Raw genomic sequence first — 24,662 nt, 5'->3', positions numbered from 1 at the left:
TCATCACGAAGTGCTTCAAGAGAGTGGTGCTGGCCCACATTGAGAACAACATCCCACAAACCCTAGATCCCTTGCAATTTGCATACTGGCCCAACAGGTCCACCTCAGACGACATAGCAGCCACCCTCCACTACTCCCTCTCCCACCTAGAAAACAAAGACTCCTACATCAGGATGCTCTTTGTGAAGTACAGCACCCCACCCTCTGAGCAACTTCTATAGCTGTATTGTTGAGAGCATCCTGACCAGCTGCATCACTGTGTGGTACAGCAGCACCACTGGTCTGGACCACAGATGCCTGCAGCGAGTGGTAAAGACTGCAGAGAGGATCACCAGAACCCCACTGCCTTCTCTGCAGAGCATCTACCTCCGCAGAATTCACAGGAGAGCTGCCTCCATCGCCAAGGACCATGCCCAACCTCAACATGGACTGTTCATACTCCTAACCTGCAGCTGGAGATACAGGAGTGTAAAATGTAGAACAACATGATTAAAGAACTTATTCTACTCAACTGCCATCAGAATCATTGCCAGTATCATTCATATTTATGATAATCTTTACAATACCTATTTATTGTCAATATAAATCCAGATGCACTGTGGACAGCAAAGTAAGAATTTCATTGTACGGGGAAACACGTTTCCACACTGTACATGTGACAATAAACACTTTGAATCTTGAATCTTCAGCATCAAAATAGCAAACATACAGTGTTTGTCTCACAATACTCAGAAGTATATTCTTTCAGAGTATGTGGACATCTGAGCAGTGTTGCCAGATGGGAAGTGAAGTATCATATTGTGTCTTTAAAATGATCATATTATGAATCAAGTCAATCTCTATACCTTTATATATGCCGCTGAATCCTGCCGATGTTTTGTGAAAAGTTACATGTAGATCATGCCTGGACCATGCTCTTTGAAGTCATTTACAGAGACTCAACAATTTCCCCCATGAGAAAGCTAATGGCCACAGAGGTGAGGAAAGGAGTTATTAACCTTGGACAGATCTCAGCTTAGTGTGGGTGGCCTTCTGCCTTGACTGGTTTAGGTAGAAGGACAGAGATCTGGAAAGCAAGAGTGCGGTAGTGACAGAGGGGTCATGAGGGTGGTGGGAGGGACAGGCACAAATGACCTCATACATTAATGCTAACAGTTACATGCTAATAGCTAACTTCTTCTCCTTTAAGCTTTCCCCTTCAGGGGTCACCACAGCTAATCAACCTTCACCATCTAACCCCATTCTCTGTATCCTTCTCCCTCACACCAACTACCTTCATATCCTCTCTCACTACATCTGTAAATCTTCTCTTTGGTCTTCTCGAGACCTCCTCCCTGGCACCCAACCATCTTAGTCTGGCTTCTCTGACCTTCTCTCCAAAACATCTAACATGTGCTGTTCCTCTGATAGACTCATTCCTGATCCTATCCATCCACATCACTCCGAAAGAGAACCTCAGCATCTTCATCTCTGCAACGTCTAGCTCTGCCTCCTGTCTTTTTGTCACTGGAACTGTTTCTAGGCCATACAGCATCGCTGGTCTCACCACCGTCTTTTACACCTTTCCTTTCATTCTAGCTGATAGTCTTCTATCGCATAGTACTGACACTTTTTTCCACCCATTCCAACCTGCTTGAACCCATCTCCTCACCACTTTTCCACATTAGCTAACAAGGAGCAATATTCGCTTTAGTGTTCATAGAAGAGATAGCAAAGGGGGAGGCCTGGCAAGAAGCTGCAGTAGATCAAGCCACGGCCCCTGCAAACTTGCCAAATGAGAGAGCTAGACTGTTCTTTGACAAAGTCTTTTGTGACTTCCACTAAATGATAAGTTAATCAACACGGCAATATGTTAAGCCAGAAATCCTGCGAGCATCATTTTGCCTGTTTCGACCACCTCTCCACTGCTTGCTGTTTCATTCTTTCCCTATGTCATGTGCTCACTAAAACTATCAGATTGATAATTGTTGCCATAATCATCACATAAATTTGGCAGGTCTGCTTCTCAGCGGCATCGGGAAGTGACTAGAAGGGACACGATGTCACCAAATTATGTACATTTCAAAATAAAATAATTTTGATTTGCCAATAAATCAAACTCTTAAAATGATGATATCAATTTATCACATTAATGAACAGAAAATATACTGAATGTGTCATGCAACACACGTTCTCTCCATGTGAAACTCGTTCATCACAGCATCATTTCTGAGCGGCCGCACAAATAGTGTCTCTTCAGTCACGTGCTGACAGAAATGTTGACCAACAAGAATTTGATACCCTCATTTAAAAAAAAAAACATGGTGGGACGTTGTAATGTAAATAATCCGATATACATTCATATAGTTTATCTCACAAGGCCACGCAGAAAAATATCAAGTTCTTTTTTTTTTTATTCAAATATCTCAACCATTTTTCATTCCCCCCACTTTTATCTATAATTATGTTGTTTCCATCGAGGCGTCTGACTTTAAATGGCATTTAGAATGGAGGAACAGCCAAGCCATGTAATGAGAAGAACAACCAAAAGCAAAAAAAACAACACACCCACAATATGCTTTGGGCTACAAGAAGCAACACGCTATGGTTACAGTTGTCAGGCGTCGTGTTTTTTTCCCCTCCTACATGGAAAATACATTGGGAAAAAAGTTGATAATGAAACAGCTCCTTGCTGACTTTCCGATGAAATTTATCCCTTTCTTTCATTTCTTTTTTCACTGCCGGGGTTTTTCAAAAGGCTGGTTCCTTTAAAACTAGCTGATCGTCTTCAGCAATCTTCTTTTCCTGCCTGTCCTTGTTGACAGCTGCTTTTGCGTTGTTGGAACCTTTTGTGGCACCTAGCACCTTTTCAACACAGTTTCTTCATACATTGGGAAACCATAGGAAGCAGAAGAGCATGGATCTCAGTTTCTGGAACCATTTTAGCACTTAGCCCCGAGGCAGGGCCTTTTACGGTTCAATAGGAATTCATGCGATGTAGGTGCTTGGTGGAACTGGTCAGCCGCACCCCTTCTAGATACTTCTTGTGGACTGTGGAGCCATCTGACCATTTTCAAAAACTACTGTCGTCACTGGTCAGCTGTTTTGTTGCGACAAAATGGACAGAACTAGCTAGAAACGGACCGACAAAGAGGTCCGAGCTCGTCTGGCCTGCTACGCCACAGAGGGACTTTAAGGGCTCACCAAGGAACATTGACGTTTGGCCCAAATAAGTATTGAGTTAAGATAAGATAAGATAAGATAAGATAAGATAAGATAAGATAAGATAAGATAAGATAAGATAAGATAAGATAAGATAAGATAAGATAAGATAAGATAAGATAAGAACAACTTTATTTATACCGAAGGAAATTTTTGTGCCAGAGTTTCAAGCAAAAGCATAACAATAATAGATAATAGTAGGAAGAAGGGAGAATAAGAAATACAATAAAACATAAATTTTCAAGGTTAAGGCTATCAAGTGTTTTAAGGTCTTAAGTACAAAGATTTGAGCTAAGTTAGCTAAGCAGCACAGGGAGAAAACGCTGTGGCCCCTTCTTCGCTCTCCATGTTGCCCATCTTGTCCATGTCGTCTTCCTCTTCTTCACAATAGTTTGTTTTTGGTGCTGGTGTGGCGCTTTAGGTACATGTCGCAGCCGGTCTCTACCAGCCCTTTACTGCCTCTGCCAATGCAAAACTGAACGGTTTCCAAGGAGGATAGAATTGAGGCTGGACAGTTCTTAGAACTATATTTATTAGAACTTTTCTGTCCGAAAGTGGCTAATTTTCACATATTCTCTTGCTCCTTCCCAAATTCTGTGTACAATGGATCAGAGAACATCTCATGTGTTCTGTACATCTTGCAAGATATTCCCCATTTTGTTCTCCACCTGCCTGATGTTACAGAACTCCCCCCGCTAGCCATCAAAACCATCCTGACCCTTTTGAGACCCTGGACACCACTTATCCACTTGAAGCTGTTATGTGGTACCATGGCTGTTGGATGGAGCCTTTATGAAAGGGACTCCTTTGTCCAGCAAGGGTCACTGATGCTTGATTAAGATAGCATATGAAAGCCAGACAAACTGCAGAAAGAGGTCACTGACTTCAACAAGTACCATGTCCTAGAAGGGTTTTTCCTAGAAGGTTGCCTGTGTCAAACTATCATCCACATGAAAGACAGTGGTCAACTCATCTTCATGCGCTTGAGGCCTTCTGCATGATTTATCTGGGCCAAATGTTCCTCTTTAAGTCCTGTGTGGCGTAGCAGGCCACAAGAGCTCAGACCTCTTTGCCGATCCCTTTCTCACTGGTTATGTCCATTTTGTTGCAAGAAAAACAGCTGACCAGTGTTCAAAGTATTTTCTGAAAAATGAATTCCGCAGTCTGCAAAAAAGTGTTTGGTAACAGGAGTGGTCTGCTACCAGACACTTTTTGTCCTCTCACCAGTCATTTTTCAGCGCATGGTAGCCAAGCACCTTGTAAAACTCTGACTTGGCTCAATTACCATCTTTGGGTCCTGTAAACATGCGGTTGTTTTTGTGTTTGTTCCACAGCCCACCTTTGTTTGCACACTCATGATCATTCTCAGCATACCGTCAGCCCTGCCTTGGAGGCTCATCCTGCTCTAGGAGATGAAATACCCAACCCCAGTCATTCACACAATATGATTGCCCTTTGAGGCTGACAGATCCACCCTGTGGATAAATACGAGGATGTTTCCTCCGGCACCTTCTTGACTGTTTTTTTCCATCTTCATACATCTTTTTGAGAAGGGCCATTCAAACTACCAACTACAATAGACCAGAAAAACACGTAAGCCAAAATTCACGCCATGTATAACAGGCATGCTATGCATCCAGCAAGCATCACGTCTTGCTGTTGAAACAGTATTGTGTTTATGTGGTGTCACCTGATGCATTGTATCAAAATTACGTTACTTAACATTCCAGTTTTTTCTGTTTTTTTTTTTTTTTTTTGCGCCACCAGTCACTGTCCAGCTTTGTAGCGTGTCCAATTTCAAAAGATAGCAAACCAGAAAGACCAGAAAATCAACATGGACACGTTCAGGAGGCGGCATGGAGAGCTTGTTTTTACAGCTGTCAAAGCACCATCCAGTAATTGCGTGCAACCATTTAGTCACACATCAGACAGAATTATAACCATTCATCTTCTCATACATGAGTCACATAGACATACACACACTGACCCTCTCAGTTGCACATCACATAGACATACTATTCACGTTCACATTTCATATATAGACATGCATCTATTCACTCATCACACACAGGCATACAGGAAGAAATACCTTTTATTGTCACATTTAGTTACACATACCGCACAACATCAGTGAAATTTGGCGACTCCCTTGAACCAATCATGGATGAACCATGAGCAGAAGGCTCAGAAGGCAGCTAAGGAGCAGCTACAGATTCAGTATGTTGCTCAACAACACTGGCCAAGAGGAGCACGGGAATTGAACCACAGTTGTTCAATTACAAGGACGGCCGCTCTAATCCCCTGAGCCATACATTTACCCTCTCATTTGCATTTTACAGACATAATATTCACTCTTTCTTTCACAAGTCATAGAATCGTGCAACATTCGCCCTCTCATTCACATCGCATGTAGTCATGCAACCATTTACTCTTTCATCCGCACCTTTCATTTCATGTTGACCAACACAAAGAAATACGTCCCGATATTTAGGCCCCTATAGATAACGATACTTCCGCCCAGCTGTCAGTTGATACCGTATCAGCGTTGCAGCCTTATCATGTCGGCAATCACAAAGGTCCCACACAATGGTTACTGTTTGTAAACAAATAGCAATGAGGGATTCAGACTTTTTTTTTTTTAGAAAAAAATGCAAACAACAAATGGGGACTCCCTTTGATATTTATATTGTCAATAGGAGTCTGCAGAGAAAAATAAGAACACAGAAACACATCAGGTCTCTGAAATATTTGTGAATGTCCCACGGCTTTACCTGACGGCATGCTTTTCATGTTAGTTTGGCGCACGGACAAAAATGGACGGACTGGAAAAACCGCACCGAACAGACCCGGAGGGTATAGGAGGAATCTCAACAACGGTGGGACGCCGCCCATACCATAATAAAATCCTTTCTCTGATATTGTAGCTTTCAAACATACAAAATAAATATAAAAAAAGAAACGTCTTCTGATTCAGGACTACAGCACATCGTATATTGAAAATACACATGGTATTTTTACAATAATACTCGAACAGACAAGACGGGTAAAATTGGCGAAGCCTGTATGGGTGGAGTCCACAACATTGTGCGTGTCTGAGAAGGCATGTGTGTGGGGGGAAGGCGGGGGTTACCTGCATGAGTCACATGGTTCACAGCCTGTTTAAGAGGAGGTTTGCGCTTGCGACTCCCATAACTCCCAGGGATCACCACTGCTGTCCTACCACTGTGAAACATCAAACCACTCTCAGGTGAGTGCGACGATTAGTCATCTCAGGTTTTCACCTTTTTTTGCTTTTATTTGTCTCCAGCTTCCTCCACCCGACAACAACATTAACATGAATGTTCCTTCCGTGCAGCCATGTCTCTGGAGAAGATCATTATATCCATTGTGGACGTGTTCATCGAGTACGCCTCCGAGGGGGGCGAGCAGAAGTCCTTGAACAAGGCGGAACTGAAAAAGATCTTGGAACATGAAATAACCAGCCCTGAACTGCTGGTGAGATACTACACACACAAACACACACACACACACACACACACACACACACACACAAACACACACACACACACAAGCAATCGCAATCTGAGAGCTTCCCGTCTATTGGGAGAGAGGCTCCACGCCATCCAAACTGACGGCAAGCGCTTTTACATCCGCAGGAAAAAATCAACGCAGACGACATTGACGATGCCATGGCGGCACTGGACAAGGACGACGATGGTGAGATCACCTTCAGGGAGTTCTACAAGTGCTTGGGGAAGATGACCCGGAAGTACTACAACAGCAAGACGGGCAGTGGCAAGGGTGGCAAGGGTGGCAAGGGTGGCAAGAAGGGCAAGGGCAGGAGGAAGAAGGGCGGCGATGACGAAGAGGACGACGAGTGATGACGATTTTTTGAGGACTGATCTCGTGTGGTCGGCAAGTTTAAAAGCTGTCAGCCGTTCCATGTCAAGACTGTGATTCTCTGTAATCTAGCTTTTGATTAAGTGTCACTCATTTCTGGATGCCAATGAATAAAACACAGCTGGTTCCGGATGACTCTTGTCTAGGTCTTACCGGTACGCGGCCCTGTAATTGACAGGCGATCGCTCGAGGCTAAGACCCGCCCCTTGCTGGGGGATCTGCCAGGATTGGCTCTGCGAAACGTGTTCCACGCCGCAAGGAAAACAATTTTGCGTCAGACCATATCAATCACACGACAAAACCTGCGGATTTTAACATCCTCAGCTTCCCACCTGATGAGTCCAGCAGAGTTGCATGTGAGACATCCCCTCCTCTGTGAGATTAACCACCCCCCCATGCATTATTCCTGGCCAACTTAGTCGAGACAAAACAAAACAAATGTCTAAGAAATGTTAGTTTGTTAGCCACAAGCGCTAAAATCAATGCAGCTGATTGATGAGGCTGAGTGGGAGTGGGGGATTGGGCGCTGGGTTGAGTGACGGCTACAACAAATCGTGGTTACGGTGGATACCAACCTTTAGACTTTTTCGAGATACAAGCCCTCGTTTGGTCAAATTTTTTGCTTTTTGCTCAGCCAAGATCTGAGTTAGCAGCGAGCAGGACTCTACTGTTTTTAAAAATTTTAAAAGCAGTTGGGCATGCTGCCCACCGCTAGCTAGCCTAGCAAAAATCAGGGAAAATCGCGAGCGAGGTGTGCGTGTCAACTCGGCAGCGAAGAGCTAGGGAAGTTGTTGAATATGGTGACAGAGAGAGACCTATCTTTGAAAAGGTGTGGGACATTTTTGTGGTTTTGGATCAACAGACGTTGAAAGCTTCACTGGGCAGGGCGTCAGAAGAGTCATTCAAAGCCGCTTGGGGACGGTTTGATCATTTTAAAAATAGTCACTCCAGCGCTGAGTTAGATAAGTTTAGCTGTAAAGTATAGCAAAGTGTGCCAGTTACATTTAGAAATTAAGTGTGAAGCAAGTAAGTTAAGCAATAGGGCACTGAATAAAGAACTCCCTCAACTTTCTCCACCGCCGCTGGCATTTTCATCCCATCTTCATGATAAATACACTTAAAAAAACAGTTTTTTTCTTTACACACTCCTTTGTTACGTATTATTTTTTTCATTCAGTATTTGGTATTCAGAATTTAGAACATTTTTCGTATTTAAAAACATTTAAAAAATGGTGTGTCTTTTGGGGGTCTCGAACAGATCAAAAGCATTTTTAATTCATTCCAGTGGGGAAAGGTAATGTGATATATGAGCAATATGAGTAACAAGCTGCGTCACGAATTAAACCCGTAAGTCAAGATTCCGCTATTTGTTATTGGAATGTACCATCTCTGATCATTATCCCCATATGTGTGTGTGTTTGTTTTCGAATTTACATATGTATATATCGGTTGACAAACACACACGCTCAGATGGGTATCTTGCTTTGAGTTTTTCTCCGATGAGATGTCTGACAACAACCTGCATCATGTAACCTGCTTTACATGTTTGCGCGAGGATCTCTTTCCGAATTCGTTCTCTGCAATTAACCCATCATGAATGAACCATGAGCAGTAGGCTGGCAGAATGTGGCCCTCCCAGAGCAGTTAGGGGTTCAGTGTCTTGCTCAACAACACCTTGAGGAGTCAGGAAACAAACCAGGAATGTTAAGTTCCAAAGACAATTGCTCTACCTCCTGCGCCACGCCACGTCCAAATAACATGAATTGTTTATTGTTCTTGATGACATGTGATGCAGTGGCCTCGGCTGCCTCCCCTGACTGTGTGCCACTGCCTGATATGACAATGCTTTTAGATCTTTATAGCCTACAGTGAAGTTGAAACACAAATAAGCCTACGGGAACACCAGAAATCGTGTGGAATCACAACCCAATGCTCTGGCCTCTCTGGTCTCCACAGTCCAAAACATGCAGGAGGGTCCCTGGATACCTTAGATTGCCCAGTGCCACAGTGAGCCCCTTCTGTGCTGTATGATCTTTTTCTGGTACCTAGAATCTTTTTAGGAACTAGGCTGTTTCCCTGTTGCGGCAGGACAGCATAGGAACCAATAACCATGGAGCTCAGTTCCAAGAGCCACTTTGGCAGTGTCTTCTTGTGGTTCCATAGGAACACATGTGACGTAGGTGTTTGATAGAACTCATAAGACACGCCCATTACCAGATACTTCTTATGGACTGCAGACACCACTTTTAAAAACTCCTGCGGTCAACGGTGAGCTGTTTTCTTGCACCAAAACAGACAGAGAAATGGTTCGATGAAGAGGTCCGAGCACTTCTGGCCTGCTTTTCCTTGCAGAACATTAACGCCGTGGCAACGTCTTCGCTCACCGTGTTGTCCAGGTCGTCCCCTTCTACACGGGATGTTAATTTTGAGTTTGCCGCTTAGGGTGCTCGTTGTGGACACTGGCATCGCAGCAGTCCCTAACCTTGGTACCCATGGGAAAACAAAATTAAAATGTTCCTCTGGAGGAGGATAATTCCTGAAACTGAATTTGAACATTAGAAATTTCTCTGTCAGCAAGAGGCTTTAGTTGGCCTGACTAAGTAACCTGATGATGCTTTGGAATTCAGGATTGGAGCTCTTCAATTCATTTTACAGTACCCTATTACTGCTCCAAATAGTGTCTCTTGGAATGTTACATTTCTCTGATATTCTTATACCTAAGGCCCTCTAGGGGGAAAAAATAATCTCCATGTCTTTCCCATGGTTGCAACTCATCGTGATCATCTTCGTGGGTGGGTCTGTGTTACTGAAGAAAATGATGGAATGATTATAGAGTTGCCAAAGGCTTATTTCTGTTTTGAACTCCATGGTGGCCGAAAATAAGTTGTCCGACAACAAAAACAACAATGACATATCAGGCAGTGGTGTCCAGTCAAGGGAGGCCTCTGCCTTACCTGTCATCAGGAACAATAAACTATTAACGAAAACATAAAATTGATACTGAAATTTGTCCACTGATCTGTGTTATGGACACCAAGGGACCTGAAATCGGGAAGTACTCCGATGATAATTTACAATTCAAATGGCAGCGTCTTTCAGCATCAAAGGACACGCCCAACTGACCAAAGTGATCTGCAGGCAAACATGTAAAGCTGGTTATTGTTGTCTGACACCACATCAGTTCAAAGCAGGATATCTATCTGAGTGTGTGTGTGATTTCCAACAAGTGGAATTGAGAAACACAAATGATCCCTAAATGTCCAGGAAGAGAAAAGTTGATGCAGATGGAAGGCTGTTTCAAGTCAGATGGGAAGGCCAATACATGGTTGCGCTTCAAGGAGAAAAAATAGAATGTCTTTTGTGTTACGAGGCAGGGTCGGTTGACAAAGAGTAGTGGAGCTAAGTACGCTAAAGTTAGCCTTCCAGAAAAACAACAAATTGTCCAAGAATTAAAAGCCTAACAAGGATGGCAGCAGAGCGTGTTGACGAAAGGCGCATCCAAAAACACTGCAGCAGTGAAAACTAGCTTTGGAAGTGAGCAAATAGCAAAAATGTTTACATCTATGCAAATGCATATGTAACATTTTGGATTTGAATGAGTAATAAATTCAAGAGTTATTTAACACTAAGGAGTAGTTACATTTATTTTACATTACATTTGGTTACATTTCTACATGTGGACCTTTGAGGGCAACCATTATGCTGATGTGGCCCTCGGTGAAAATGAGTTTGACACCCACGCCCTGGCCTGTCAATCAGCTATGTTTGTTTTACTGTTTTACCTTGTGGCTAACAAGCTAACGTTTCTTGCAAAAAATTTTTACCCCCCCCAGATGACCAGTAATAAGTGATGGGGGCAGGGGGTTACCCGGACAGGATTGTACATGTCACATATACAACCTAAACGTGTCATCGTACCGTTATGAAGTATGGCATCTCCGCAGACGTGAAGTCAGAAGCGACTTGATTCGGTCCAAGGCGATAGTTTACCTTGAGGCGTGGAACAGGTTTCACCGCACCCGCCTGTCAATAACATCAGGTAAGACGAGTACCAGAGCCATTCGATGCCAGATGTTTTGTTTTATTCATTGACATCCAGAAGTGAGTGACCCTTCATCAAAAGCTAGATTACAGAGAATCACAGACTGGATCTGGCAACAACGCAAGATCGGTCCTCCAAAAATTGTCTTCACGCGTCGTCCTCGTCACCGCCGCTCTTCTTCCTCCTGCCCTTGCCCTTCCTGCCCCCCTTGCCTGTCTTGCTTTGGTAGTACTTCCTGGCCATCTTCCCCAAGCACTTGTAGAACTCCCCAAAGGTGATCTCGCCGTCGTCGTCCTTGTCCAGCACCGCCATGGCGTCATCAATGTCGTCGCCGTTGATTTTCCCCTGTAGAAATAAATGCACTCACGGTTAGCTAGATGGTAGGGAGCCTCTCAGTGGACAGGAGGTCTTAGATTGTGTGTGTGTGTGTGTGTGTGTGTGTGTGTGTGTGTGTGTGTGTGTGTGTAGTATCGCACCAGTAGCTGGGGGCTGGTTATTTCATGCTCCAAGATCTTTTTGAGCTCTGCCTTGTTCAGGGACTTCTCCTCGCCCCCCTCAGAGGCGTACGAGGTGAACACTTCCACGATGGATACGATGAAATTCTCCAGAGCCATGGCTACTCAGAAGAAACACAAGGTTGGGTTAGGGTTAATGTTGTCGGGCGGAGGAAGCTGCAGCGAAAAAAACCTGGAACTGAGACGAATGATTGTCACACTCACCTGTGAGAGTGAATTGACAGGACAACGTCTGTAAAGAGAAGACAGCGGCGGCGTTTCCTGGGGCAAGACTGATGTCACTTGGAAGTGAGAAGCCTCCTCTTAAACACACAAACACACCCACACACACCCTCCTCTCACACAGTCAATGCTTTGGACTCCACCCATACAGCCTTTGTCTGTTCAACCCGTCTTGTCTGTTTTGAGTATTGTTGTCATGTTTATATGCTGCACATGATGCTCAAATGCCTGACTTAATAGTCATACGTCGCTATATGATGTGTCAATGAGTGAGTGAATGAAGGTGAATGGTCGGATGTCTCTGGATGTGACCGTGAAGTGAATGCTGGCATAACTTGCAGCCGCTGCTTACTGGTATCTATGGTTTTATTTCCTCTTTTTCTCATTTTGTTACCCACTTAGACCCCTCAGCTGCCTTCATACTGAGTGACCTGCCGACATGGCTGTCCGATGGCGGCATTGGTTCAACGCTCTGGGTCCATCCTGCTACGGCAGGCACTCCTCCAGGTCACAGGTACTGAGACTTTTTGTCTCAGATAATTTCTGTATTCCCTATATGCCAAGACAAGGTGCCACCTTTTCAAAAAAGGAGGCTTTCCTCCCCTCTGGCAGGAGGTTGTGGTCTATCAGGACCAATTTACCCGCTACAAAAACAGTTTCCTCCCATCGGCAGCCTGCCTTATAAATATGCCCCGGCCCCCCACTGACTCTGTCCCAAGACTGTCTGTAATGTACTCCCTTGTACTGCATTGCACAACCGATCCCTATCGCCCTGATCTCACTTTCATTTTTCATTTATTTAATGCCTGTTGTCTGTTTAGCACTGTCAACCAAAGCAAATTCCTTGTAGTTGCAAAATTACTCGGCGAATAAATCAATTCTGATTCAGATTTTTTTTTAAAAAGTAGCCTTTCCAATGGCGCCCCCTGGTGGCTGGTTGTCTGCATCAGATTTTTCTTTTTTAAAGCTCAAATGAAAAATCCAGGAAAATATACTTTATGAGGTGTCCTTATGCAGGACCCTCCTCTTTTTCTTTTCTTAATCACTTGGAGGAAAAATAATAACAGTGGATAGTTATGCCTCATAGCAAGAGTTCCCAATGGGGGTTTTCTGTGTGGAGATGCATGTTCTACCCGTGTCTGCATGGGTTCCCTCCCACAGTCCAAAAACTAGATAATGATAATAATAATAATAATCATCAACATATTGGAAGTGTTAAAACAGCTATTTTGTAAGTTAACTTTCAAAATAAAAGCACCACTTAAGTTAAAATTTCTCCACTTGAATACAAAAGTAACAATGAGCTGATCGGCTTATGATCTTTTCTTTTCATTCGCTGCATGTGGACAAACATCCATTCACTCTCATTCACACAGTTGGGCTATTTAGGGCCTCCAATTAACCCCCAGCATGTCTTTGGACTGCTGGCCGCTAACTCACTTCACAAGGGAAACAAAAGCGTAACATTTATGCTGGAGGTTTAGGTATTACAACCATGTCTACATGGTTACGGTATCATATAAATGCACATGCAGGTTCTACTAGTGAATATTTAATGTTTTAAATTCGAATTTGAGTGTCCGCTGACTGCCAGCTCACCCGTGACCCGCGACACCCCGAGGCGGGGAGGCTCGACAATCATCGGAATCCCTCGGCTCTCTCCGGCCGATCTCGGCTGCCAGCCGGCCGATCATCGGTATCCCTCGACTCTCTCCGGCCACTCTCGGCTGCTGACCAGCTAGCCGAGTCCCGACGAGCCCGGTGCCGCCTCTCCGGCACCAGCAGCTAATGTTCGCCGGATGCGGACCGAGCTGGGGCGGATGAAACTAATACTTCTGTAAAATGTCGGACGACGAAGGGCGAGAGTTTCGTCCGTCGGATGTCCCCCCGCCGCCCCTGCCCTCCGCCGGTGACGGCTCGGGGAGCGGCGACGTCACGCCCGGCACCGGCGGCACCGGCGACGACACCGAGACCACCGCCACTTCGGGCCCGCGGCTAGTCCGGATAGCGAAGTCGGACTCGGGCTACGGGTTCAACGTCCGGGGGCAGGTCAGCGAGGGCGGCCAGCTGCGGAGCCTCCACGGGGAGCTGTACGCCCCGCTGCAGCACGTCAGCGCCGTGCTGCCGGGGGGCGCAGCCGACAGAGCCGGCGTCTCCAAGGGGGACCGGATACTCGAGGTGTAAGTGCCGAGGCGTCCGGGTCCCTTTATTGGTGAAATTCTGAATAGTTACTTAATGTTATATTTATTCTATTTCCAATATTATTATTGTTATTAGAATGGTTATATTTATTTTTTATTTGATTTTTGGTGTTGTTTTTGTTGTTCTTTAGATTCGTGATCCCACGAAACGTGACCCCAAAGTCATCCCAACTTTTCCCAGAATCCATTCATTCATTCACTGTCCCGTTGACAGAGGATTTAGAGACGTGCAACCAATTCACTCATTCACTCTCTGAAAACAGAGACATTCACTCTCTCGTTCACATCACGTAAAGACATAGAACTGTTCACACGTCCTATATACATATATATATATATCCATTCACTCTCTCATTCAGAAACATACAAACAATCACTCACGCATTCTCAGGTCATACAAAGACAAACAACTATTCACTCTGTCATATATATATATACATCCATTCATTGTCATTAAGTTGTCATACAGCTATTCACTCATTCATTCACAAGTCACATGGAGCCATTCTCACATTACATGGAGACACACAGCAATTCACTCGGTCATAAAAAGAAAAAAAATCATTCACAAGCCATGAAGAGACATACAAGGATTCAGTCTCTCATTCATTCTTCTGGACAATTTAGGTCTAAATAAACTTCCTGCGTGCTTTCAGACTGTGGTAGAAAATCAGAGAACCTGGAAGAATCCCACGCAGACACGGGGGAGAACATGGAGACGCGCACAAAGTATTTCAGACGTAGTATTTTATCCCATCGTCATGGCGCCCTTGAACAGCCGCCGGCGTTCATCCAGGCACAGTCATTAGCATCGCCCCTGAATCCGCTCATTGATGCCCACACCGCGATGGGATGTTAGTATTCACTGAGCCCCTCTCGGCCCGAGCTGGATGCCCGTTGCCATGGGGATGAGTACACCTCTGTGTGTGGAATGAGGGTGCGGGGGGTCTGATTGTCTCTACCGGGCGTCATTGGTGTCTTGTTGACCATGATATTTCCACGTGCACGCCACTGTATCTGTTCACCCCCCTTTTCCTGTTAGCATCACCCCCTGCTTCCTGGTTTTTATCTGCACAGCAGCTCATTGGACATCCCCCCCCTGTCCTCTTTCTCCCATGTCACCTCTGCGCCCGCTGAAACTTCGGAAATAAACCGACGTGGCCTCAACATCCCCAACCACCATCTGTCCCTCCAGGAACGGTGTGAACGTGGAGGGGGCGACACACAAGCAGGTGGTGGACCTGATCCGTGCCGGCGAGCGCGAACTGCTGCTGGCCGTGCTGTCGGCGCCATTGCAGGAGGCCGACTGCCTGGATGGTGGCGACGAGGGCCCCGCCCAGTCCTGCCACGACTACTCGGACAAGCAGGCCGTACCGATCTCCGTGCCCAGCTACAAGCACGCCGAGCTCAACCAGGAGAAGTTCGTGGTGGGTTTTCCCGTCAGGAGGAGGGGGAGGGGTGCAAATGCGTGGGATGAATGATGAACGACGCCCCACCCCGCCACCACCGCCTCCTCCGCCTCTGCAGGTGTACAACGTGTACATGGCGGGCCGGCAGCTGTGCTCCAAGCGCTACAGGGAGTTTGTCATGCTGCACGCCAACTTGCGGCGGGAGTTTGTCAGCTTCGTCTTCCCCAGGCTCCCTGGAAAGTGGCCCTTCTCGCTGTCGGAGCAACAGCTGGACGCACGGCGCAGGGGCCTGGAGGAATACCTGGAGAAAGGTGAAGGGGGGGGATATGAGTATGTCGAGTATTTTGGCAGTGGTTGCCATGATTTTTTTTTTCTCCCTCCTCCTGCAGTCTGCTCTGTACGTGTCATTGGGGAGAGTGACATCATGCAGGAGTTCCTGTCGGAGTCTGATGAGGTAATAGGAAAGCAGATCCGCATGCCACCGGCGTCCGGTTGTGACTCCCTCCCCCTCCCCACAGAACTACAATGGCATGTCCGACGTGGAGTTGAGGATAGCACTGCCCGACAAGACCGCACTCACTGTGCGGGTCCGCAAAAACGCCACCACGGACCAGGTTTACCAGGTGACCCCTCCGTGATGTGGAACACGCCGCCGCCGCTCGCATCTGACCTTGATGTCCCCCCCAGGCTGCGGTTGTCAAACTGGGGATGGACAGCATCACGAGCAGCTACTTCGCCCTGTTTGAGGTCATCAACCACACCTTCTGTGAGTCAGGAAAGACATCGTACCCTGAGACTTTTTCCAGGAATAAAATGACCTTGCGTAATAAGCGTGTAATTAACGCTTAATAACCTATTGGGCCGCGTTTCCCTTCACGCATCGCAGTGCGTAAGCTGGCGCCCAACGAGTTCCCGCACAAGCTTTACGTGCAGAACTACACGTCAGCCATCCCGGGCACCTGCCTCGCCCTTCGCAAGTGGCTCTTCACCACAGAGGAGGAGACCCTGCTCAGTGACAATCAGCTTGCGGTCACTTACTTCTTCCACCAGGTGTGTGTGTGTGTGATCCTAAAGATCTGAATCCAGATGTTAATCCCACAAGATTCTGTTTTGCTGACCTAACCTATAATGGCCACTGGAGGGCGCACGACATGGATTTATTCACCACTTTGATTGTCTTCCTGCCGTCTCCGCAGGCCGTGGACGATGTGAAGAAGGGCTCCATCAAGGCCAAGCAGAAGTCCTACCAGCTGCAGAAGCTGGCGGAGCAGAAGAAGATCTCCATGGTGAGTCGATTTAAAAAAAAAACAGCAATCGAATAGAGTGGGCCGGTCACCATGGAAACAACAACGCCTTCCCAGGGGTCTGGTCCCGGAACTGCTCTCAGGAACCGCGATTTCTATTAGATTGGAACTTGAACCAGATTCACCCGTTCACAAATGTAGACAGTGGTGCAAATATCCAATTACACAATCGATATTGAGATTCACTCACCTTTTTTTTTTCGCACTTGTGTAAGGCACACTAGCAGGGTAGCTTACCGCTCGGGCCCTGTCGCGGCCGGTCACTGAAACACCTTAAAGAAGCGGCAAGTGCATTTCAAGAACAGGATATTGGAAATGTAAAAACAAGGAGCCACATTTCCTGTAGCCCCAAATCTCAAGCTCATTGTACAAAGCTAATATCACCAACCTGCATGCTAGTAAAAGCTAATATTACTAACCTGTGTAATCACACATGCTTGCTAGTACAAAGTTAAGATTACCAACCTGTGTGCTGATACAAAACTAATACTACTGACTTGCATGTTGGTACAAAGCTTGTAAAACCGACATGCTTGCCGGTATGTAGTTGACACTTCTGACCTGCATACTTGTATTAAGCAAACAAAACCGGACTGTATGCTGTACAAAATTAATATTATTGACCTGCATGCTCGTGCGAAGCTGATATTACTAATCTGTGTGTTGGTACAAACCTGTGACATGCTTGCAGCAAAACTTCTTCTACATATAGGGCAAAGACCAGCATCATTGTTTTTACTGTCTTCTGGAAGTTTCCTATGTTTCATTTTCCCTCCAACCAGCATCATCTCACCTGCCTTGTCCATCAGGCGAATGACACTGTGCGTCAGTTTGATCTGTCCCCCTGGAATTCAAACTCTGAAAAATGTTTCGCAGCTCAGCTTTTCCGTGTAATGAATTAATCAATATTTTACGCATCAAAGTCCCAGCCCTGTTTTTAGCGTAGTTTATTTTTTTGCATCCCTGACCCCAGTACCTGAGTTTGCTGAGGAGCTGCGATGGCTACAACGAGATCTTCTTCCCGCACTGCACCTGCGATTCGCGGCGCAAAGGCCACGTCATCACCGCTATCAGCATCCAGCACTTCAAGCTGCACGCCTGCACCGAGGAGGGAACGCTGGAGGCAAGGGCAGCCGTCTGTCTGTGTGTGTGTGAGTGTGAGACCTCGAGCATACATGTGAACAAGCAACCGAGTTCTTGCCTGCTCCGAGCTCTTGTGACACACTGGATTGAGGTATTCACCGGTCCAGAGACACGCAACCCGGACCCCGTGCTGTTTTTTTAAAGCCGGGACCCGTGCAGAAGCAAGACCAGAACCTCAGGTGGACCTGTATGTTCCTTGGATTGCTAGCAGAACTGGGGCCTGTCGTCTAAGAGCCTCCCATTGCCAGATGGGGATGCGAATAAAATGTACCCACTGCCTTGAAGTGCGACTTTTCACCTCCCATCCAGGTTAAGATTTGGTTCTTTGGGTTCAGTGGCGGCGGGGATGCCAGGTGAAGGCCGTCCCTTTTTTTTTTCGTTTCAGAACCAGGTGATTTCGTTTGAGTGGGCAGAGATGCAGCGCTGGGACACTGATGAGGAGGGTATGGCCTTCTGCTTCGAGTACGCCCGCGGCGAGAAGAAGCCACGCTGGGTGAAGATCTTCACGCCGTATGTGAGTGATGGACGGCGCGTAACGGGACGAGGGTGCGGCATTGTTCAATGGGTTGCCCGGCAACTAAGTCATGTCATTATGCCCGTCCTCGGGGTTCCACATCTGTGTTTCGCAAAATTATGTCGGTTTTTTTTTAGTTTTTTATTCTATATTTATATTAACTTTCCCCCTGGCCAGCAACTTAAAGAGAAGTGCTAACGCTTGATAACTCGACATTGTTTCATATCTGTTAGCGAGTAACACCAGAGTTTGAACTCCGTTTTCAGAAAAAAAATCCTAAGAATGAAATAACAAGATTATAGTAATTACACATTAATGAGAACGGAAGAAGACGCTAAGAGGATACGCTGACCCAGTTTCGTATAGGGGTGTGAAACGGTCCACTAAGGCTGCCTTAACACTCTGATTCGGCTGCTATTCAGTAATTAAACATTCGTTACACTTTTCCTGCGCCTATAAATCTCTTTCCGTCACTGAGGAAAACCTCTTAACCCCTCCGGTCTGATCCAAAATCCTCTCTCTCTCTCTCTCTCGCTCTCTCTCTCTCCTCTCCAATGTCCAGTTCAACTACATGCATGAGTGCTTTGAGAGAGTCTTTTGCGAACTGAAGTGGAGGACGGAGGTAATTGCTGCCGCCGGCTGAGTCAAACGCCACGGGTGCATGTTTCCCTGATCTGTGTGTGTGTGTGCGTGTGTGTGTGTCCACAGGTGGAGGAGGAAGCTACAGACAAAGACAACAAGAACTGCAGTAAAGACGGTATGTGCGGGAAGGTAAGGCTTTGCCTGCCTCTGTCCTGTCTACCGCGCAGATGTGTCACGCCGTGGCTGCACCGCATGGAAACATCCCCCCCCTCATCCAACAGGACGCCCAAAATCAAACCCCCCTCGACTGTCTTCCGTTGCAGAATATCTTCCAGCTGCTGCGAGACGGCCGGGATGGTCCCGCCCTGGACGGGAGATCACTACCTCTTAACTCTACACCAACGCCTCCGCTCACCTAGCCCACGCGAGCAGAAATGCTCCACTATCAACCATACGCTCAATTCTGCCCATCTGCCCCCTCCTTTAAGACGCCTCATACACGTAGAACCAACAAAATCCAGCCTGTGCACAAAAAAACTGCAAGGCATGCACTGGCTCCCCAGAGGCTACCCCCTACTGGCAGGGGCTCGAACTTGGATGATGATGCATGGACAGGAAAGTCGGAAAAAACTCCCGCGTGAGCTTCCCCCCCCATCCCGCCCCAGCCGCGGCTTAGTGGATAGCAACATGCAGGGGCAAGCGAGGAAGCAGGCTTTTGTCAGAGCGACGGACACTTTGCTCTTACGGTTTCGAAGCGTGAGCACTTTATCCGATAAAACTGTTGTTATAACACTGTAATAACCTGCACCTGTTTTTTTTACCCATGAACTAACTGGCTGATACACCACCGCCTCATCAACTAGTGTGTGTGTGTTTGTGTGTATGTGTCAGTTTCTTTATGTTTGGACCCCTTCCTTCTCTCCCTCTCGGCCCCATTTTGCCCAGCAACTAATCTGCATTTGACCTGTAACAACCCTGTGGTACTGTTGGAGGAAGTTCTGAGTTCTCTGTTTTCCGACTGCGAGGGTGTTTTGGGGTTGCGAGGGAGCGAAAGGGCATGGTGGGGAGTGTGAGCGCGGAGATGGAAGATGAGTGAAGCCGCTGTTGTTGAATTGCGAAAATAAAGATTAAGCTTGTTAACCGCCAACTCGTCATTGTTGAGCATGTCCATCGGACATTACATTGGTGTCGGAAGTAAAACACCAGAGTGAGCCTGCACCATCTGACTTCTTCAACCCGAGGTATTGCAGCGCGGCGAGAAAAGGCCACCGCTCGTCCGTCAGTCAAGGAGGAGGCCATGGACAACCTTTATGCGGGTATGTTGGGGCCTGAGGTGGGATCTGACTGTGCTGCAGAGCATTATGCTCGCCTGAGACAAGCGGTAAAGAAGCTAGCTGCCGATGCTGGTTTTGGCTCACCAAATGCAGCTGGCAGCGACGCCGGGAAAATGGCCGCCACTGGCGATGCGGGGTTGGTTGAGTGCAAAGATGGCGGCGCCCACTGTGGTCAACGCCATGCCAAGATGCTGAAATGCTCTGATAGGACAAACTGGGAGGCCGTCCACACCCAGTTTGAACTGCTGGCACAGATTGCCGGCTGGTCGGTGGATAGTAAAGCACTCCAGCTTGCCCCATGTCTCACTGAGGAAGCCTGCTCATGCTGAGCCCTTCCGAAAGGGATAACTATGGGGCTACAGTCAGTGCTTTACAGTGGCGGTTTGGACAGTGCCACCAGCCTGATGTTCTACGCTCGGAGCTATCGAATAGCCAGAGACAGGAAACTCCCCTGTTGGCTTATGACATTGAAACCCAGTCAATGTATGCCTACTTGCCTGTGAGGTACAGGGTGAGCTGGCCAGAGTTCAGTTCTTACAGGGCTTAACTCTCAGGGAGCTGCGCATAGACACAACTACCACATCCTCAGGTACTGGAGCTGGTCTTGGAGAGGGATGGCTTGGGACAGGTGGATCTGGTCCAGGAGAAGCCATCATAGGTGGATGAGTGGAGCTGATCAGAGGTGTATCACTGCGACCAACCCCGAGCAGACCTTGCCCTGTATGATGGGTGTGTGGCCACCTATATCAACGTGTGGTGTCGCAAGTGGTCAGACATTCAGGGAAACACCCCAGGGTCTGTGTAACAGGGGCAACCGAACCTGTGACCCACCATGTCTCATCTCTGTAGGACGGGGACAAGCTGTACAGACGGGGGAGCGGAGCTCTACTCCCCCAAGAAGTAGATGACGCCGCCGAGTCTGCAAGGGTGGTGGGCTGGACTCATGTAGGGGATTTTTGCCATGTCCCCATTAACCTGGCAGGGCCGCCATGCATAACCCTTGTCGACACCGGCTCCACAGCAACACTGGTGAGGCCTGATGTGGTTCCGGCAGGAATGCAGCTGGAGGCGACGACAGTGAGGCTGCAGACGGTAACTGGTGAACTAGCCCCCATGATGGAGGGGAGGGTGGTAGATATTCGTGTATGCGTTCTGACTGTGGCATTTAGAGTGTGTGTTTCAGCAACACAGGACCCCTGCATATTTGGACTTGACTTCCTACGGACCACCCGGTGTGTGTTAGACCTGGGGAGGAACGCTCTGGTCTTTCCAGGAGAACCCACAGTGGAAATTATGCACCCCTCTCAGGCGGCGAGACCACTCCTCCCAACCCTGCGAGCAGCGGTGGCGCATCTTTGGTCAGACCCCTCACTCCTGCCCCCCCACACCACATATCGCAGTTGCTGTGCAACCCCCTGTCCTGGACCGGCAACCGGCAGCCTGTAAGGTGGACAGGACAGCAGTGTCAAAATAGTTATGGCAGCATAACCTTGAAAGTTTCGACCCCAAGCAGCAAGAGGGGCTGTGGCAGGTATTGCTGGAATTTTCGGACATTTTTGCTCTGACAGAAGAGGAAGTGGGCCTCTCTTATCCAATGCAGTACCATCAACACCGGTGATGCCCGGGCCATCAGGACACGCCCCCACCACTTTACCCTGGTGCACCAGCAACTGCTGATAGCGCTATTGAGGAGAAACAGAAGGCTGGCATCATTGAGCCATCTGACATCCCATGGGCCCAAGGCGTTGTGATGGTGAACGTAAAGAAGAGTAATGTAATGAGGTTCTGTGTGGACAGCAGGCGGCTAAACAGCATGACAAAGAAAGACACCCTGACCCAAACCACTGCCCCGCACTGATGGGTCTTTGGACTTGGTATCCCGCTCATCCTGGTTCTTCTCATTAGAACTATGCAGCGGGTATTGGCAGGTGCCCCTCAGCCCTGAAGCCAGACCGAAGACTGCTTCTGTCCCGGCAAAGGATCGTTGCAGTTTCGAGTCCTCTGCTTCGACCTGAGCAACACCCTGGCCACATTCGAATGACTGATGGAGAAGGTGGTGGTTGAAATCCCCTGACAGGAGTGCCTGGTCTACTTGGACACCATACCGGTCCATGGGAGCTCCTTCAGTGCAGGCTTGGGGACCCTGTGGCGGGTTCTACAGAGGATATCGGCAGCCGCTCTGAAGCTTCACCCGGACAAATGCTGCTTCATGAGAAAGGAGTTGGAATTTCTGGGGCACAGGGTTGAGGGAGAGGGCATCGGCATGTTAGAGGACAGGGTACAGGCAGTGAGATAATGGCCGAGTCCCCACAAATCTCCGGGACCTTAAAAGCTTCGTCAGGCTGGCGTCCTACTACAGGTGGCTCTTACATCGGTTTTCTTGCATTGCTGCGCTCCTGTTCCACCTACCGGGAAAAGACAGTGATTTTTCCTGAACGCCTGAGTGTGAGCAGCACTTCATTTCCTCAAAGCAGGCCTTGACTGAGTCGCTCATCCTCATTTCCTCTGACCCTAATCTGCCATTCATGTTGCACACAGATGCCAGTGAGGATGGGATGGGGGTGGTGTTGAGCCAGGTGGGAACACAGGGAGAGAAAGTGGGGCTTATTTCATCAGATCTTTCAACAAGTCTGAACTCCTTGCGATAAGCCACTTCAGATACTGTCTGTGGGGCTTCGCCTTCACTGTCGCCTTCACTGTCCGAACTGACCACTCTGCCCTCCAGTGTTTAACCCTCATATTATGTTAAGGGTCAATTTGACCCATTTTACCCATTGACCCAAGTGGTCAAATTGACCCTTAACATAATATGAGGGTTGATATCCTTCAAAGAGCCAGAGGGACAAATTGCACACTGGCTGGAAGAACTGGCGCTATATGTCTTCCAAGTAAAGCACAGGGCTGGAAATCAACGTGACAATGTTGATGCCTTGCCGGTACTGCGCCAAGAGGGAGGCTGGCGAGAAAGCGCTCCATGCGGGAGAACAGGGCCCCATGCAGGTTGGAGGAGGACTTGTCTGCAGAGAGATGCAGCTTGTGGACGCACCAGACTGGAGAGCTCAGCAAGGACAGAATACTGAACTGAGACCAATTCTACAGTGGATGGAGTAAGGACAGAGGCCACAGTGGAATGAGATTGCTGGGTGTTCGCCAGCAACTAAAGGTCTGCTTACAAAGTTTGAGGCTGTCTGGGTAAAAAAGGGAGTGCTCCAGAGGGCCCGGAATGAGCCAGCTACAGGGGAAGAGAGGGGGCAGGTGGTGGTTCCCAGAGCACCGAGAGGGATAGTGTTAAGAGCTGAACCACAGGGGCAGGCCACTTTGGTGTCCAAAAAAACAGTATCTCATCCAGCAAAGTTTCTACTGGGGTCTGCTCAGGAGAGATGTTGAAGACTTCTGCCCGCCGCTGTGACATCACATGACACAAAGGTCCCCCAGAGCAGTCACCCACCCAGCTTCAACAGATAGTCATCAGGGCCCTGATAGATAGGGTGGGGTGGATGTCATGGGTCCGTTTCCTTGCGCAGACAATGGCCAGTGGCATATGCCATACTGGACTAGGAGGCAGTGAGTGTTGCAGACGTTTACCAGGTTTGGAGCCCTGGAGGTCATCCACAGTGACCAAGGAAGGAGCTTCAAGTCAGGTGTACTTTCTGCGCTGTGCGAACGCCTCGGATCGTGCAAGACTGGAACGATTCCTTTGCATCCCCAGAGCGATGGGCTCGTCAAAAGGTTCAACAGAACCCCGGCAAAACAACTGGCCATCCTCACCGCGGAACGTCAGCGTGACTGGGACATGCACCTCCTTCTCATCTTGTTGCCCTACATGTCAGCTGTGCGGCAATCCACCTCTTGCAAACCCGCCCTGCTCATGTTGAGGCGGGAGCTGCGGACGCCGGACACACCAGCGGTGGCACCAGGACCACAGTACGCCAGAAGGCTCCAGGATCGAATGCAGTCTGCTCATGCTTTTGCCCCTGACCAGCTGCAGAAAGCTAGCATGAGGCAGAAAAGAAACTATCACATGGAGAAATGGAGAGGCTCCCCCTAAAAATCATAAAGGTCTTACCCGTCGCTTTGTATTCTCGCGAAGGTACGTTTGGAGGTTTGAGTGCACCTGAATTCACTGTGGACAGCTATGGCTCCTCAGGCTCCTCCAGCAGGAGGCGCAAACACACCCACACCACTTCCAAGAACTACAGATCACATTTAAATAACGATTCCTAAAAATGTCAACTTATACATTTCTTTGCTTTTCTTAATCTATAGATTCGATTCATGTTATTTCAATATCTATT

General features: G+C 47.7%; 3 protein-coding genes across 5 annotated transcripts; 2 read left to right on the top strand and 1 right to left on the bottom strand.

Moving 5' to 3' along the window:
* The first annotated feature begins 6,343 nt into the window (after window positions 1-6,343).
* LOC147229964 (protein S100-G-like) lies at window positions 6,344-7,247 on the top strand. Its single transcript, XM_086155953.1, has 3 exons — window positions 6,344-6,448; window positions 6,557-6,696; window positions 6,858-7,247. The coding sequence occupies exons 2-3, from the start codon at window positions 6,559-6,561 to the stop codon at window positions 7,080-7,082; spliced, it is 363 nt and encodes a 120-aa protein (XP_086012079.1). The 5' UTR covers window positions 6,344-6,448; window positions 6,557-6,558; the 3' UTR covers window positions 7,083-7,247.
* A 3,918-nt stretch (window positions 7,248-11,165) lies between these two features.
* Window positions 11,166-12,019, bottom strand: LOC147229963 (protein S100-G-like). The gene is made up of 3 exons (XM_086155747.1): window positions 11,863-12,019; window positions 11,620-11,759; window positions 11,166-11,488 (listed from the first exon to the last, which is right to left on the bottom strand). The coding sequence occupies exons 2-3, from the start codon at window positions 11,755-11,757 to the stop codon at window positions 11,291-11,293; spliced, it is 336 nt and encodes a 111-aa protein (XP_086011873.1). The 5' UTR covers window positions 11,758-11,759; window positions 11,863-12,019; the 3' UTR covers window positions 11,166-11,290.
* A 1,519-nt stretch (window positions 12,020-13,538) lies between these two features.
* snx27b (sorting nexin 27b) lies at window positions 13,539-20,160 on the top strand. Of its 3 annotated transcripts, XM_086155746.1 has the most exons (13): window positions 13,545-14,060; window positions 15,277-15,508; window positions 15,609-15,801; window positions 15,880-15,944; window positions 16,009-16,113; window positions 16,178-16,256; window positions 16,377-16,540; window positions 16,687-16,776; window positions 17,768-17,917; window positions 18,323-18,451; window positions 19,014-19,073; window positions 19,160-19,222; window positions 19,357-20,160. In XM_086155746.1, the coding sequence occupies exons 1-13, from the start codon at window positions 13,723-13,725 to the stop codon at window positions 19,450-19,452; spliced, it is 1,764 nt and encodes a 587-aa protein (XP_086011872.1). In that variant the 5' UTR covers window positions 13,545-13,722; the 3' UTR covers window positions 19,453-20,160. The 3 variants fall into 3 exon arrangements, with proteins under 3 accessions (XP_086011871.1, XP_086011870.1, XP_086011872.1); XM_086155745.1 differs by having other exon boundaries at window positions 13,539-14,060; window positions 15,609-15,944; window positions 19,160-19,208; XM_086155744.1 differs by having other exon boundaries at window positions 13,543-14,060; window positions 15,609-15,944.
* Window positions 20,161-24,662: the final 4,502 nt, after the last annotated feature.

This window comes from Fistularia commersonii, chromosome 11 (genome assembly GCF_037954325.1).
Source record: "Fistularia commersonii isolate RoL2024-O1a breed Wild chromosome 11, RoL_Fcom_v1.0, whole genome shotgun sequence".
NCBI lineage: Eukaryota > Metazoa > Chordata > Actinopteri > Syngnathiformes > Fistulariidae > Fistularia > Fistularia commersonii.
Note: the sequence above shows the minus strand (reverse complement) of the source record. Positions and strands in the feature narration are given on the sequence as shown.